The sequence below is a fragment of the Heliangelus exortis genome, chromosome 2, assembly GCF_036169615.1.
Source record: "Heliangelus exortis chromosome 2, bHelExo1.hap1, whole genome shotgun sequence".
In the NCBI taxonomy this organism is placed as follows: Eukaryota; Metazoa; Chordata; class Aves; order Apodiformes; family Trochilidae; genus Heliangelus; species Heliangelus exortis.
The window spans coordinates 54962634-54979855 of NC_092423.1; the positions used below are offsets into that span (position 1 = coordinate 54962634).

Sequence of the window (17222 nt, forward strand, 5' to 3'; positions counted from 1 at the left end):
TCAAAAATTATCTAGGTGTTTTTCAATGCAGTCTTCTCAGGTGATAGATTTGGCAAAACCTCAAATTAACACTATTCAGATGGCTATTACTGCCCCCGATCTCTGCTTCTGCAAAGAAGACCTTATGCACTTGACATAAGATCCATCTTGAGCTTCCAGTTAGGCTGATTGCATTAGTAGTCACCACAGATTGCTCCATATAGCTCCCTAAAATAGTGAATAGTGTCATTGTTTGAACAGGAGGAACTAAAGAAGGAGGGCTTTCAGACTGTAACAGAGACAGAATGCAAAGCGAGGGATCTATTCCCTCACATTTCCTGACGTACTCTATAAAAGATGAGAAAGTCAGCAGCTCCTCCCTCTTTTCTTCCCACTCTCTGATGGCAGTGCTGCTGGTTGTTACCATTACCACTCACTATCTATGGGGTTGTGTATATATATATCTATATATACGCTATATAGATATATCTATAGTGTATATATATATATATATATATATCTATCTATATACATTATATAGATACATCTATATATACATTATATAGATATATCTATATGTACCTATATCTATAGATAGATATATTTGCATATATTTGCATTCTTTGTTACTTTATGTATTTTTGTATACTTTGTTACTTTGTTTACTTTATGTTATTACCTTTCCCTTGTGTTAGTAAAATCTGTATCCAACTGTTTTCAGTTTCCAACTTTAAATCTCTGGTCTTATTCCCCTTTTACCTTTGCTTCTGGGGAAGTGTGGGGAAGTGCTGGGGAAGGAGGAAGAGATGGGGAAAGTAGAGGAATTCTGTCATTAGCTTTGAGGTCCAAACTGATAAGGCATGACAGTCGGTTTCTCAATAGGTACTCATGCTATAAAATTTCCCACTTGGAAGAAAATAAGAATAAAATAGATACCATATTAAAATAATTTGTCTCAGTAATTCTCAAATGTTGTTTCATTATTTTATTAATGTTCCTTAGAGATGGTAGGAATGCAAACCTACTTTGCAATTTAAAACCATACAAAAAAATTAACAGATGGTGATTAAATGAGAGGAGGAAGAAAACACACTCAAGGTGAGGTTCAAAGGCAAACTCAAAAGAAGACAACAGATATGAATGTTTAGAAGAATACTGTGTCTTGGAGAGAATTATTTTGGACTGTTCAAGTGGATGAGCAACAATTAAATTATATTTGTAAATCAAATGGTTCTTCTGTATCTTCAAGGAGCTTTAAACTTGAAATGAGCTCAAAATAAGACTGGTGATTACTGTGAAACAATTGTATTTCTGACAGGTTACCACCAGCTCTGCTTGGTTGTTCTGGTCATGATGCAAAATAAGAATCGAATTCAGTTCTGTTTGCTTGTCTATAAAATGCAGATTCAAATATAGTATGGCATAATTTTTTAATTTGTTTTAATTATTAAATTTTTTCATTATGCACTGTAGTTTGACGAAGACCAGGATATCCCAAAAGAAATTTCTAAAAGTAGATGCTGTCTTGAACACATGTTTAGACTACAGAAGATGTAGGGCCATGAAGCTAAAAACTTCTGAGCATCTTAAACTTCTTTTCATGCCTGTATGAGTGACAGTCTGGGACCATAATTTTTAATAGTGACACACTGACAATTTTAAGAGTTTAACATTCCTTTTTTTTTGTTTTTTTTTTTGTTTGTTTGTTTTTTAAATTGCCTTTTTTATGAAGCTGTGAAGTAAGAACTAGAATCATATTTTGCTATGATTGTTATATACATATTTCCAGGTTTTTATTTTCTTGTTTGTGTTAGCACAACTATAACAAAAATATGGTCAAGCCAAAATGTATTCACTTCAAACTATAATGTTATATTTTTACCTGTGTGAAGCAAGAAGATACTGGCTTTTTTCTGCCAGTGAACCTTTTCTTTTTAGCTTCTTTTTAGCTACATTAGGAGGGTAAGAAATTACATACTTTCCTTATATTTCTAGAAAATAAATAATTTCTTCAAGTCTTTACAGCTTCTCACAGGCAGATGATCATAATTTTCACGTGGCTTCTGTCATTCAAAGGAAGACGGATGTTTATAAATGGTGCCAGTAGAAAACCCCATGTTGTTTTGAATGAACACAAGACAAGTAATAGAGCTGTCCATTATATGGCATTTAATTATATACATACAATCATAAACTCTGGTTTGAAATTAATTGCTTCTATCTTTCCTATGCTCTGTCCAGCATGAATTCCTTTTGGCAGACAATGCTTGACAGCCATAGTAAATTCAGAATGATCTATCGTCACACATCAATATGTGTGTATAATTTCTATTAAGCTCAATAAAATTTGTGTACAGCTGTAATAACTACAGTCTTTTAACACTTCAGGGTCTTCCTAATTGCCAAAGAGGTTTCAGCAGTAGACTGAGATATCACCACAAATTTAAGGCTCTGGGAATGTTGATTTGAAAAATGAGCAAGGATTAGTTTTCTTATGGGAGCAGCTTTGCTGCAAGAACCTCCTGCCCATCTTGGCTGGTGTGTCTGTTTCCACACTATTCTAACCCACCGTGTATGGAGTACAGGTCCCTGTGGACCCAAGTTGCAGGTACTTGCTGGTTGCAGGATGGAGGTACTAATGTTTGCAGTTGCCCTGCTCAGACTGCAGAAGTGTCTCACAGCTTGCTTAGAAACATGCTCAGATTTATGGTCTGGAAAGGAAAAGTTAGAAGGAAGAGTACAAAGGAGAGGTATCTTATAAGTTCATATTATGCCTTAACACAGTTTAACCATGTTTTCATTTCAAAGGTTAATATATTAATTTTCAATTCATTGAATCATGAGAACTAATACTTCAATGCATCCTTCAGGACAAAACAAAACAAAACAAAACACAAAGAAAAAATTAATCGTAAGAATATTTGTATTTGATGGTTAGATTTTTTTATGGAACTAAAAAACATCTGAAGATATTTTAATGATTTTCGTGTGACAGAATCAGTCAAAGTTAATGATTTTTCAGGCCCCAGTTGTGGTTGTATTAAAAATAATTTCATTACCTTTGCACAACTCATTGCTGGTGCTACACAGTTTAAATATTTTGTGTAGTTTTTAAGGAGCCTTTTCCTAGTCTGAGGTGGAGAAAAATGCAATAATTTGTGCCATTTCCTCCATCTAAAACCACAAGGAAGCTTTCTACTATCACTGTTATTAAGATATTAATCAATCAATCAACTTTCTGATTCTTCCTATTTTGAATGACTTACCTCATCTTTTGTTTTTTAAATGCATGTCTACTTGTGAGAAATTTCAGCATTTTTTTAAACATCCAATTAGCATATGTTAAAAAAGTGTGGTGTTTGAACAGCTCAAGTCAGATTTATGTTCTGTGGAGGTCTACAAAAAATGGGCAATATACAAGTATATAAATATAAAAGTAGAAATGGGTTATATGCAGGTTTATTGCTTTCACCATGCTTGTTGGAAGGACCTTAAAAAGCAGAAATTTAGTCTGCAAAATGGTCTGCTGAGCTTTTGAATGCTTATTCAGAGAAGCTGTTTACTAGTTGCTCAGCTGAATAACAAAGATCAATTTATACTTGAAGGGGTGCAGGATCTCAGAATCAAAGTGACAGTTTTTGAAAGGCTGTCTTTATTCTGTAAATGTATGGAGTCAGTTTCTGATAGTATACCATCACTAGTGCTTCTGCTGTAGCTAAAGAACAGAAAATGAGTTTTTACAAATTTGCAAAACTGTGGGCTATAGACTAAGAAGAAAATAGAAGATGCTAACAAGAAAGAAGGTATGGAAAGTGGTAATTTTGGACTAGTTTAATGGCAGTAATTAATATTTGGTTCCTAGTTAATTCCCAAAACTCACAAATCCTAATTATTACTGAACATCAAAAAGTGTCTATGGGTATAAGGAATGGGGAGGGTATAGCAGGGGGCTCACAATGGTGGAGAGAAGAGGTAACAAAGTACTGTGGAAATATTTACTCTTTAGAAAACAGAGATAAGTATAGTAACACTTAGCATTCATAGTGCACTTCTTCGTTCCACACTTACCACAAACATATTGGCATTACTTCTATGAAAGTATTTAAAATATGAATGCATTAATACTTGATATGGATTAGGCGAGGGGTGGAGGTAAATGTTCAAGGAGGAATAATGATGGCAGTTGAATAAGATTACAGAAACAGTTTTTCCCAGGGCTGCCACTTCAGATTTGTCCTATGCTGTGCTCAAATCTCTAGGCCACAGCTCTTCTGGGACATCACATATTATGTATGGATGAGTTTTCAAAGTGACCTAAAAGATAAGCACTGTACTCCCTCTGAAAGGCAATAGGATGGAGTATCCTAATATCCCAAGGCCTTTCTGAAAATCTCATCTTACATGCAGTCTTAACCACTTCATCATACTCGCTGAATAACAGCAGATACCTGTTAACAGCATGTTTATTAGTCACTGAAAACAATTTATGCCTCCTTTTTTTCTTCCTTTTCTCAGCCTTCTCTTTGTAACACCTGAGAAATAATTGTTTTCATTTTTCTTTGCCTCACTGGCTGTAGAATAAGCCATAAATAAATCTCACCTTTATTATTCTACCATATCTGGTGAGCAATAACTTTTGGTTCATTCTGTTTAAGGGCAACAGCAGGAGGGATGGAGAGGGATGGAAAAGAGCAGTCAGACTCTTGAAATCCCTGAACTGTTAGGCTAGGATATTGCCAGGTTGTCTCAGTCATCTCTTGTAGATAAAAACAGTAATGATGCTTAAATGCAGCTTTCTTCTAGGCTCGCTCTTGGAGTGAGAATTAGTTACCGAATGCAAACATATGCATTAGAGGCTCCTGTAGCCCCAGCTCTCTGCAGGCAGCATGGTGCTCATCCCGCCTCAGAACTAGGACTGCTTGGAGGACTTTCCTGCTGGCTGCCTGGCTCGGATCCCGGCAGGCTGGAGCTTGGGGAAACGCTGCCATCCCGTACTGAGGCGGAGCGACAGGCAGGGAGGGCAAGAGCCAGCGGCAAAGGCTGCAGAGGCGCCCCGGGGGCGTGCAGGGCGCGGGCGCTGCGCGGCAACGAGGCTCCGCGCAGCGTCAGCACCGCGGACAGCGGCAGCGGCACCGCCTCCCCAGGGCTCGGCCTCGGCCCTGCCCGGCCCACGTCCCGGCCCCGGCCCACAGCCCCGCCACCTTGCCCGGCCGCAGGCCCCCATCCCTTTCGATGTCTCCCGGCTGCCAGACCCCATCCCCACTGCGGTTCCCCCGGCTCTGCCTCTGAACCAGGCAAGGGAGGACAAGCCGGACGGGCGCAGAGGAAGAGGGAGGAGCTGGAGGAAGCTGAGGGAAGAGGAGGGGAGCGCTAGGGAGAGGATTTTCCATTCTGTTTTTTTTTATTTCCTTTTTTTTTTTTTTTTTTTTTTTTCCAAGGAGGCGGGAAGGAGGGTGGGGGTGAGGAGAGAGGGTTGCTGCTGGTGGTGGCAGCGTTTCCTCCTGCTGGAAGATGATGAATAAACGAGAAGAGAGGCTCTGAGCCTTCTTCTTTGCTGCGGAAGTGTCTCTCCCTCCCACTCCCCTCTCCCTTCTTCTGTGTGAGTGTGGTGTGTTTGGCTCCCCGGCTGCCTGTGCGTGTACACTGTTTATATATATAAGGTTATTGCAAGCTTCTCTCAGCAGTGCTGCTCTGTGCAGGAAGAAGTGTTCAGCTGCAGTGGTGGCATCAACAGCATTAGCAGCAACAACGGCTTTTTCCGTCTTTCTTCTCCATCTCCCTTTTCCTGCCTTCCCCCATGTCTCTTTGGAGATTGCCTTTTTAATTTATCTTTTTCTTTTCTACAGTCTTCTTATTTGAGACTTCGTGGCTTTTATTATTGTTTTTTTTTTTTTTTGGTCCCACCTTCCTCTGAGAAGGAGGCACAGGCACACCACAAACAGAAAAATAAGGAAAAGTACCGGGACTTATCCTGCTGCTGCAAACCCAGAGATAGCAGACGAAGAGGGGGGTTGGGTTCTACCCCAAGGTAAAGCCCTGCCCCCTTTACCTCCTCGCCACCTCCTCTGAGAAAAAGAGAGAAGGGGCCAAAGTGGAGAAAAGCAGGTCTTCTGCGGCTGGCATTCGGCGTACAGGGAGCCAGGAAGTGAAGGATGGTTGTGGTTACCCGAGCTGGCTGCAGGGCAGCTCTCTTCCTTTGGATTTTCAGCAGCATTAGCTGCAGAGCCAGGACCACTCTGCCTGCATTTCGTAAGTACCCTTTTTAAAGAATCATGCACAATTTCAGCTCAGCAATAAGCCAGAGGGAAATTCCTACAACTCTGCTGGTCATTCTTGTGTTTGATTTTCTGTGTGTTTTTACATGTATGTTTGCAATGAGATTTGATACTGTTCACAGTGTTCCCTATCAGATCTTCCTTAGTGTAGATGATTTCAATGGTTAGCTGGTGTGGAAAGTTGAAAGACGTGCTCTGTGATATAGTCTTGGTTCTGGAATGGAGTCAGAGAGGGAAAGGAATCAGGTAGAAGCTGTTCAAAGTTTGTGGGTGGTTTTTTGCTTGTTTGGTTGGTTTGTTTTGTGTTTTTTTCCACCTTCCTCAGAAGGTATGCAATTTGGAGCTGGAAGTATTTCTTCTCCATAGTCGTGTGTGGGAAAAGAGAAGATTTGAGCAGTTAATAGAACTAATCTTTTACAAAGGAGCAGTAAGAAAAAAATTTATCTCATTTGAAGAGGGTGATGGTGAGTTGATGAGAGGGAACTGAGCCAGGACAGCTTTTCTTGAGGAAGTCTTGCTTCCCATCATAAAATGAGAAAAGGTGTTTTAGAGAAGGCCAAAATTTACCCCCTTTGGATGGCAACAGTATTAGGTAAATGATCAACCATCTGCTGAAATGCTGAACTTCAGACCAGAGGAGTGCAGAGCACCTACACAGGACCCAGTTCAGCTATCTGTAAAAATGACAGTGTACTCAATGATTTCAATGGGTGTTAGAGCAAATCTTTAATGTTGCATTGAGCTGTAGTTTCCAGAAAATATTTGCAGGTGGATGTCAGTGTTGAGTATTTGGATGTTTCTTTTCAGATCATGTAATACATTTGCTATTTGCAAAGTATTTTTTAAATGTGTACTAAAATAAAGCAATGCATTTTTATAGAATTTTCAAAAATAGACACTACGACTGACTTCCTCTGCTGTTTATAGAGGAAAGAAATGTCCTGAGATTTTACAAATAGATGTGTTGAGATTGTGTATATGTGAATGGGGGCTGATTCTACTGACCAAGCAGGGAATATTTTTAGAATATAAAATCTATGTGGATCACTGTTTTTATTTATTTGTTTCCTTGGGGTCAGGAATGAACACTACAATGATTAGGGAACTGGAGTCTTGCTATACTTTCTCAGTGGGTTTCTACCTATTATCATCTGATACCTATTGAAAAATAAAATAATATTGTGTTCCAGGATTTGCTTACACTTAGAAATTTATTTGTGTGTCAATAGAAAATGTGCAGCAGTATCTCAATAATATCTACGGTTCAGAGGTTGTTTAGAATGCTCCTTTTCTACCTTTGATTTAGGAGAAATATTGATCCTGAGGTTTGCTGTCTAGTTTTGACTGTCTATCTAATTTTTCTTCTGATTATTATTTCTTCATGATCATCTCTCAGGATCTACATACCAGGAATATACAGGGGGGGGGGGAGGAGAGGGGGGGGGGGAAGATACATTATTTAGGTCGTCAGAAATCTGTTATTGGAAAATTAAATTCCCTATACTGCCTTTCTGTAATAGGATTTCTGAGCTTTATTTTGTCATTCAATAACTAATGGCTGTAGTTTAACTTGAAAATTAAATAAAGTGGGCTATATGATTACCCAACAAGCAAATCTAACTTTTGAAATAAGTTAGTTGAGAAGTTAATGCTTGTAGTAACATCACTGTAACCAGAAATTCCATTTATAAAGGCAATATATAATCTTGATTACAATTTACTCATATACATCCCCATCTTGATTTTTTTTAAGATGTTCAAAGATTTATTTATATTAATTCACCTTACAAGAGCTTACACACTACAGTCCTTCCGTATTTCATCTCTGACTCACTTCTGAAAGTGAAATTGAGTGAGATTTGTTTACTGGAAACAGAAACGGTCGGCCTTAAAATTACAAAAGGAGTGCCCACATTGCAGTACATGCTAAAAATTCTTGTAAAGATGAACGGGTGCTTGGGAAGTGCTACCGCAGTAGGAACTCAAGTGCTGTGTCACACTGTTTTGGCGCACCACTTAACTCATTCTGCTGTTGCATACTTTGGTATACAAACTTGTCACTCTTGTATTTTCTGGGATTGTTTTTCACTTTGTATGCAACTGATTGTGAATGACATTGAGGAATTTCATTGTCCTTTGACAAGAGAATGGACTTAGGTTTTTTTGGTTGTGTTGGGTTTTTTTAACCAGTTGAATCAAACATCATATTGTGAATGCTTCTGAAATAATTAAGATTGTATGAAATGAAACTTTGATGTTAAACTGATTTCCAACATTATTTTTATTTTCTCCTCCTTTGCAACTTTATGTTTTGACTTTGCAATAATTTACAAGATCTAATTTCTTCTTTACTATATTTTTTTGGGAAGTAAGCAAGATTCATTGTATATAGTGAATTATAAATCCCTATTTATCAACTTTCTATGCAGTATTTTCTGTCAGTCTGCTTGTGCTGACATAGAAAAAGACAGTTTTTGGAAAGAATAGCATTGGGTACCACTTATGTGGATATATTGTATCTCAAATATTTGTTTACTTTGCAAAGTCAATGAATCTATCTCTGTCATTAAAATGATGTCTTTCAGTAATACTGAAGTGATCATGTGGAAAGCTTTGAATCTCATTATTTTTTTCTCAAGATGAAGTGGGTGTTGAAAGCCCATCTTGTAGTACAATAAACATACACCATATAAACTATCCCACACACTAATTTAATTTTACTCTAGATTTTATTCATAGTAATGTTTTTCATACTTTGGCAATATATTATTCATATTCCTGCATTCTTTTTTTTTTTTTAAATAAGTATAGAGAGATCAAAACTCTCCCAACTTCTGGAATGAAGGCTAATGAACAGCTCAGCCAGGAGAGGTCATCACAAGATAAAAAGTAAAATGGAAAATACAAATTTAGTGCTTTATAGTGTTTTACATGGCTTAAAGATGGAATGATAAGAATATGACTATGGGTAAACTAACTCTCACTTTTGTTCTTACAAAAACCCACACAAAGCAGTGATCTTTTCTTCTTAACAAGAATATTAAAGAAATCAATCATAGGTTCATCTGCTTCTCTATGAAAACAACTCACTTAAAACATAATTGCCTTTCACAACTAGTTTTTATTTTTAATTGTGTCAGTTTGTATGCAATGCAAACCTGACCATTAAAGAACTATTAAAATTTTTTATTTATGATACTTTTCATGTTTTTGCAGTAGGTCCCATGCCACTGCTGAAGTTTTAGTTTAACCCCCACTTACAATAACCAATATGAAAATCAAATGAGAAGCAGGTGTAGTGAATCATTAAGATTTGTATATGAGCAAAAATGCATCTTTTAACTTTGACTACATGGTACACAGACTTTCCTTAACAGCTTGGATAAATGAAAAAAATAAAGTGTAATGCCCTTTCTGGAAGAGCAAGGGATTGTACATGAGACTTCTTTTCAAGAGTTCTGGACTATAAAGAATTAGGCAATATATCTTGTTACTTCTTGGTGCTTGAATGTTGAGTATGTGGGAATGTCATATATTGTATCAGACTCACATTCAGAAACAGTTCTCTTCCAGATATTTTTGCAGACATTTTTGTGAAAGCTGGTCAATCCCAATTTTGTTTCTATCTGATTCACATTCTTAGTTTAGGTCCTTTTGTCTGATGTAAACTCAGAAATCTCACAGAATTTAGTTTCAAATAGATTTTGGCGAAGGTTTAACATTTAATAATTTTTATTATCCCTGTGTGTCAAAACCCAGCTATACTAAACTTTTCAACTGAGGGCCTAAGTTTCCTCTGAGTTCATAAGATAGCATTAAACATATGCTTTCTTTTTTTTTTTTCCTTCTTTTAGAATACTTTGTCTATAAGATAGACCAAAATTTAGAACCATCCTGATATAGTACTATACTTAAGGTGCTATAATTCACTATATAATAAAATTAACATTCAATAGGCAAAGAACAACTTATTAGTTGTTTATTATTTGGAAACATCAGACTGAATTACTCAAGGTGACTTCTTAAATTAATATGCTTTTCTGAGAACAATGCATTACCTTTCATGTGAAGGAAATAGTAATAAGTAGTCTGCTGCCATTTCCAAATTGGTGACAGCATCTGAAGCCTGCATCAATGCTGAAAAGCCGAAGTTTCAAAGTGTCCTTAATTTCTCTGTATCCAACATTGCATGCAGCCTGACTGCAGACATTCAGCTGTGTACAGAAGGTCTGACTGATGTGGTCAGTGGGCACTGAATCAATTCCAAATGTTACTGAAATAATGTTTTTAAAACTGGGTTTTGCTTGGGTTCCTTTTGCTTTGTTTGTGGTTTCAATGTAATAGTATGGAATAAGACACGAAGAGTTCTTTGGTAAGTGGTCCAGTCCGCAATGAATTTAATGAATTTAAAAGCATCAGATGGCTAGTAATTATAGCAATATTTAAGACTTTGTAAATAGTGTTAATGCTTGGGACAATACTATGCACAAACTACTGGCACTGTCTACTTTTTCTTCTACATATACAGAAGCTGATCTACCTCTTTACAGTTTGAGTCTTAGGTGAAACATAGCTAATTAATTCTTTGGGTATGCCATCTCCTGTGCCTGTATTTCCTAACTATCAACCATGCTTGGTGTTACAAAAGTACATGGACTTGCAGCAAATGTGTTTCAGTCACTTCAGACAGAAAAAGATAGAAAAGCCGTTGTTTTCATCAGATGAAACTCTGAGTGACTTTTAAATTTCAAAATTTTAAAGAATGTATTTTAACTTATAGCAGTGTCTAAAAAGAAATAATTTGATGAGGGCATGATTTTCAAAATCCACATGAACGTGGGATCCTTCTCTGAAAGATCGGAAAGACTTATGGGATAGAGAGTGCAGTGTGGTAGCTTGAATCTTCTCCCACTGAAAGATGCAGAAGTTGGTTTTAAGAACTGGATGGTTACAAATTTTGTCACTAAGTAGTTCCTGTTTCAGTCCATTAGTATGAATTACTAGAAATGAGTAAAATGTTCTTCAAACTTTAGCCTTTGAACTAACATTGATGTTATCTGTATTACTGAACTTCTTCAGCTATTTTATTGGCATTACATAGGCAGATAATCTGAGTCCACCAGCTAATTTCAGAACAAGTTAAATCTTTAAATTTGGAGGTTTAGGAAATTGTGGTAATCAGTAGTCAGGTCTTTTGAGCCATTTGCTCAAAATCTTTGAAGATCATAGAATTTTCAGGGTTGAAAGGGATCTTTAAGATCTCCTAGTTTCAACTACCCTGCCATGGGCAGGGACACCTCTCACAGATATCGTAGATATAACAGCATTCCCAAGACTGATGTTGATATTTACAAAGAAGTCAGGCACATCTTTAAAATCTCCTATAGGGGTGGTTCTTACAGACATTTAATCTAAGTGGTTATGCTAAGACCACTGAAGGACTGAAATATTTATTTACACTTACAGTTCATAAGTTGACATTAATATTTATGAATATTTAAAATAGCAATATTTAAAATATTTATCAAATACTTTATTTTCAGCTGTGTACACACTACAGAAATTTTTTTTAATAAATCATTTACTAAGATCCACTCAACATATCTAGGAATTTTGTTGCTGGTTTTGCATTTGTATCAATAAAAGCTTAGGTCGGGTTATGTTTTCAAATGTGCAGATAAAATCAGCATCTAAAAAATACTTTCTGGTAGCCAGGGAGCATTCGAAAGGATCTTCCGTTCCACAAACATGGTATTTTAGAATGATTGTTTATTATTTGTTACTTTAGACTATCTGAAGTCCCAGTTCAAAGGGAAAGCAACATTTTCTTATAGAAATTTAATGGCCTGTTTAGAAATCTGTCTAAAAATAACAAAACCACTCTGTTTGATTTTGTAAACTGCCAAATAATTTAATATTTTGTAAACTTTGCTCAGGAAAGTCAGCCATGCATATGCTACACTTCTCTCTACAATCTCTGGTTTTGAGTGTGGAGGAATTATTTGCCTTTAAGGATTTTTTGCACCAAATCTAGAGGCATCACTGTCACTGCCACTGTCTGTATTTTATCGCCTAAATTGAGAAAAATCCTTGGCTGTGTCTCTGATTGCTCAGTCATGTTGAATACTTACACATTTATGATTAAGCCAACAAAAACCTGGAATTTAGAGGGAAAGAATACAGAAGCAGATCAGTAGATGAGCTAAGGTGACTGCAAGGGTCCATTTCCATAAGGGGTTGCAGAAAGTCTGTGATGGAAATTTTGCTGGAGAAGTAATGAAAGAATACTGCCATAAGAAAATGAAGCTTAAAAGCATATGGGCCAAATGCATTTGGATGCAACACAGCAGGCAAGTGGATTGCAATATATTTTAGGTTTTGATGTCTTATATACTGAGTTTAAATGTCACTGGTATAAAGTTCTTGAAACACAGTTTGAAATGCGGTTAAATTAGAATGTGATTTTACTGCCAGTTACATTTATGTAATAAGTATCATAGAATCGTAGAATGTCAGTTTGGAAGGGACCTCAAGGATCATCTGGTTCAACCCTTCTAATATTATTGTTTATATGATATGTCTCAGCACCCCACCGAGCTCAGACTTAACACTTTCCAAAGTGCTGGAGTCTACCATTTCCCCTGGGAGACCATTCCAATGCCTGTCTTCATAGTGAAAAATTTTCTGCTTGTGTTCAAATTGAATCTCCCCAAGAGCAGCTTGTGCCCATTGCCCCTCATCTTATCCATGTGATTCCTTGCAAATAGTGAGTCTCCATCTTCTCTTAACCTCCTTTTAAGTACTGAAACATTGTAATAAGGTCTCCCCTAAACCTTCTCTACTCAAGGCTAAACAGATCTGTTTTCTCAGCCTCTCTCCATATGGCAGATTCTCCATTCCTCTGATCATCCTTATGGCTCTTCTCTGGACCATTTCTAGCAGGGAAACCAAAACTGAACACAGGTGTGGTCTGACAAGCATCAAGTAGAGTGGGATGCTGACTTTGTCTCTTACGGTGATTCCCTTGTTGATGCAGCTCAGCATCCTGTTGGCTTTCTTTGCTGCTGCAGCATACTGTTCACTCATGTTGATGTGCAGATAAACACACAAGTATTTATCTGGCTGTTGCCCACCAAGACCCCCAGGTCCCTTTCTACAAGACTGCTCTCTAGCCAAGTGGATCCCAGTCTTAGCTGCACTTTTGGGTTCTGTGTTCCCAGGTGCAAGATCATGCATTTCTCTACACTAAACTTCATAAAGTTCCTGTTAACCCAGTTCTTCAGTCTAAGTCATCCCAGAGGGTGTGTCTCTGTTCTGGGTTGTCAACCTCTCCATTCATCTTGGTTTCATCAGGAAACTTCATCAGGGTGCTCTTGATCCCATCATCCAGGTCGCTTATGAAGATGTTAAACATCTTTCATCAGGCTGCATATTGATCCCTGGGGGCTCCACTTGTGACCCATTGCCAGTTGGAAGATGAACCCTCTGAGAGTGGTCTGTCATCCAGTTGCCCACGCACTGCACAGACCACTTGTCCAGGCTATTTTCTTCAGGAGGAAGCTGTGGGGTACCATATCAAGAGCCTTGGAAAAGTCCAGGTAGACAATGTCCACCACTCTCCATGCATCAATTGAGTGGGTTACTTTGTCATAGAAGGCAGTAAGGTTTGTTAGGCACATTTTGTCCATGATAAGTCCATGCTGGCTTTTCCTGATCACATTTCAATTGACTTGTGATAGTCCCCAGGAGGATTCTCTCCATGACTTTTGCAGAGACTGAAGTGAGGCTAACAAGTCCACAATTTTCTGGGTCCTCCTTAGAGCCCTGCTTAAATATGGGGGTGATGTCAGCCTTCCTCCGGTTTTCAAGGATGTCACCCAATCTCCACAACTTCTCAGAGATTATGGAGAGTGGCTTTTCAGTGATATCAGCCAGCTCCCTCAACACCTGAGGGTAGGTGGCATGTGGACCCATCAATCTATAAGGGTCAGGCTCCTGTAATAGTTGATAAACCAACTTTTACTTCATGGACAGAGGGTTGGTGCCTGCTTCAGCTTGAACTTTTGTTCCTATGGGCCAGGACTTAACAGCACTGGTAAAGACAGAGGTGAAAAAGGTGTTGAGAACCTCTGCCTTTTCAGCATCATTGACTAGTTCACCTCTGCTATTTAATAGTGGGACAATATTATTCATCTGTTTCTGATTTATGTGATATATTTTGACATCTCTGGACAAATTTAGTCCAAGTTGTTTTTGCTTTTCTAACTGATTCTCTGCACACCCTGGTAATGCCCTTGTAATTTTCAACCAATAATGTTCCACTTTCAACCTCTGGTACATTTCTCTTCTGGTTCTCAGCAGAACCAGAAGCTAACAGTTAAACCAGAGGTGTTGCTTGCTCTGCCTACTTCCCTTGCCTTTAGAGTGAATGAACTCATTTTGGTCAACTAGGAGAGTGTTATTGAAAACCTCCCAGCACTCACTAGCTCCTTTACCTTCCATGGAAGCTTCCCATGGAATCCCTTCCAACTGAGCCCTGAGAAAGCTGAAGTTTGCTCTTCTAAAATCTAAAACCTTTGTTCTTGAATTAACCTTCATTGTGCTCAGCAGTATCCCAAACTCCACAATATTGAGGTCACTGCTGTCAAGTCTGTCACTGAGATATCACAGAGTAGGTTTTCTTGGTTAGCGAGTACTAAGTCCAGCTATGCCCCATTCCTGGTCAGCACATTCAACATTTTGGTGAGGAACAAGTCTTCTACACGTTCCAGTAACTTGATAGTCGTCAGGTGAGCCTTAGTGGTGTTCTTCCAACAGCCATGTGGGTAGTTAATCTCCCATAAGGACAACGTTTTGTTGACCCAAAGCTTGCCTGATTGATCTGAATACCACTTCATTGGTCACATCATCTTGGTTTGGGGGCTGGTAACAGGTGCCCACTGAAAGGTCACCTTTGGAGACAACTCCTCTGATTTTGGCCCAGAGGCATTCAATAGGGCTACTACAATTAACATAGCTGACTTCTATACAATCAAGGTTTTCCTTAATGGAGAGTGTGACTCCTCCACCTCTTCTCCCCTGCCTATCTTTACAAAACAGCCTATAGCCTAATATCATGATTCTCCAGTCGTGTGACTCATCCCACCATGTTTCAGTTATTCCTATGATATCACAACTGGGCATGGAGCTCCAGTTCCTCCTGTTTATTTCCCAGACTGCGTGCGTTTGTATACCTACAATTCAAGAGTCTGACCTTTTGCTTCTCATTTAAGGAGACAGCTGAAGCACATTTTACACTACTCTGGTTGATCTGGTTTAATCCCAAATCGGTTGTAGCGATGATGGGTTACTGCTGCCATTTTGGATCCCTCCACCCAGGTCCTTCAGTTTAAAGCACATCTCAGTTGCACATATGTTGTTATGTTTGACCCTACCCACTGCTAAATTCAGTTTGACTAGGTTGGCCAGCCTAGCCCCGAAGATTTAGGGTGTATTCCATTCCCTATTCCATCATATCAGGTTACAATCATCATATTATGCCCCATTGTCATACAAACCAAAACCTTCATGATGGCACCAATTCCGTAGCCATAAATTAATGTTCATTACTCTTCTATACCTCTCTGCCCCATCCCTGTAGCTGGTAAGATAAAAGAAGAGATAACTTGGGCCCCAATGTTTCTCACATTCTCACAGAGCTTTATAGTCTGCCTTGGTTTTACTCAAGTTCCTGTTCCCAGTATCATTCATACCCACATGAAAGTGTAACAACAGGTAGTATCCAGTGGTCTTGATAAGCTCTGTCTCCCTTTCAGCATTGTCATAGATTTTTGCACCTGCTTGGCAGCAAAATTCATGTGATTCTTTGACAAGTGGGCAGGTGGGTGTCTCAGTGCCCTTTAAGAGAGTCCCCAGCTACAAGCACCACTCATTTCTTTTTGTGATAAAGTCTGTGTCTTTCTGGTGGAGCTTCACTATGTTGTACATGTTCATGACTGTCTAGAGACGTTAAAGAATCATATCTGTTGTTGGTACTGATGTTTGAGGGTGGGGGTTTGGTATCGCTTTTGTGGGTAACCAGGGTCCAAGGTATCTCACTGTCAGTGGTGTCTGATAAGGTATTATGATTTGGCACCCATTTATCATTTATCCACCTTAGCTTCTCTAATATTGCATAGCTTTTCTCTTTATTGTGGTTCAGCCACCTGGCACAACATGTCCCAGTGACAGGGGAGTAAGGGGAATCTCTGTTTCCTGTGGAGTGTCCAACCCCTTCCATTGCTTCAGGGATGTTAGGGTGTAGCTCCATCAATCTATCTGCCTCTCACACTCCCTGATACTCCTTAGTCTTTCTACTTCCCCTTTAAGCTCTGCAACCATGCTGAGGTGATCATCTACCTGGTCACACCTCACACCTCTCTGCTGCCCTCTGGTACGAATAAAAGACTTAAGCACTCACTACAGCTGGAAACCAGGTGTCCTGGTGACTTTTGCCCAAGTAGAAACCGTAACTCTTCTGGGAGGGTTAGGATCACTAGTTAAGGTATCCTCTGAAGTCAAGAAGGGGGCAAGGCTATGGCTGAGGAAAAGTATTAAAACCAAATCAACATGCAAGAAAGTAAAATATTTCATGTACACTGTACTAACCCAGTTTCAAACACAGATGCTTTACCAAGATCTCTAGACTCTGCCCAGATTGTCAATGAAAGGGCTTCTACATGTTCTTTTATTTGCCTTGAATACAGATAAAAATTGAAATATCTTTAAAAAGACAACGAAAATGAAAAATAAGGAAAATAAATTAGTTTTAAGACATGTTTAAAAGTTAAAAGTAATGGCTTCATCCCAGTCTTGACCATGAAAAAAAAGAGGGAGGGGGACTGATGGTTGTCCCCATATAATGACAGTAACATGTTTTCTTTCTGCTCAGGAATGGAATCAGAGGGAATAGCTTGTTCTGTCCTCAGC

At 38.6% G+C, this 17222-nt stretch overlaps 1 protein-coding gene across 1 annotated transcript in view; it reads left to right on the forward strand.

The window, feature by feature from the left end:
• Window positions 1-5647: 5647 nt before the first annotated feature.
• The window catches only part of CNTNAP2 (contactin associated protein 2), an 830415-nt gene continuing 818840 nt past the window's right edge, over window positions 5648-17222 (forward strand). The window contains exon 1 of the mRNA XM_071736230.1: window positions 5648-6228. Within this exon, the coding sequence (XP_071592331.1) occupies window positions 6132-6228 (97 nt within the window). The 5' untranslated portion in view covers window positions 5648-6131. The remainder of the gene's footprint in view (window positions 6229-17222) is intronic.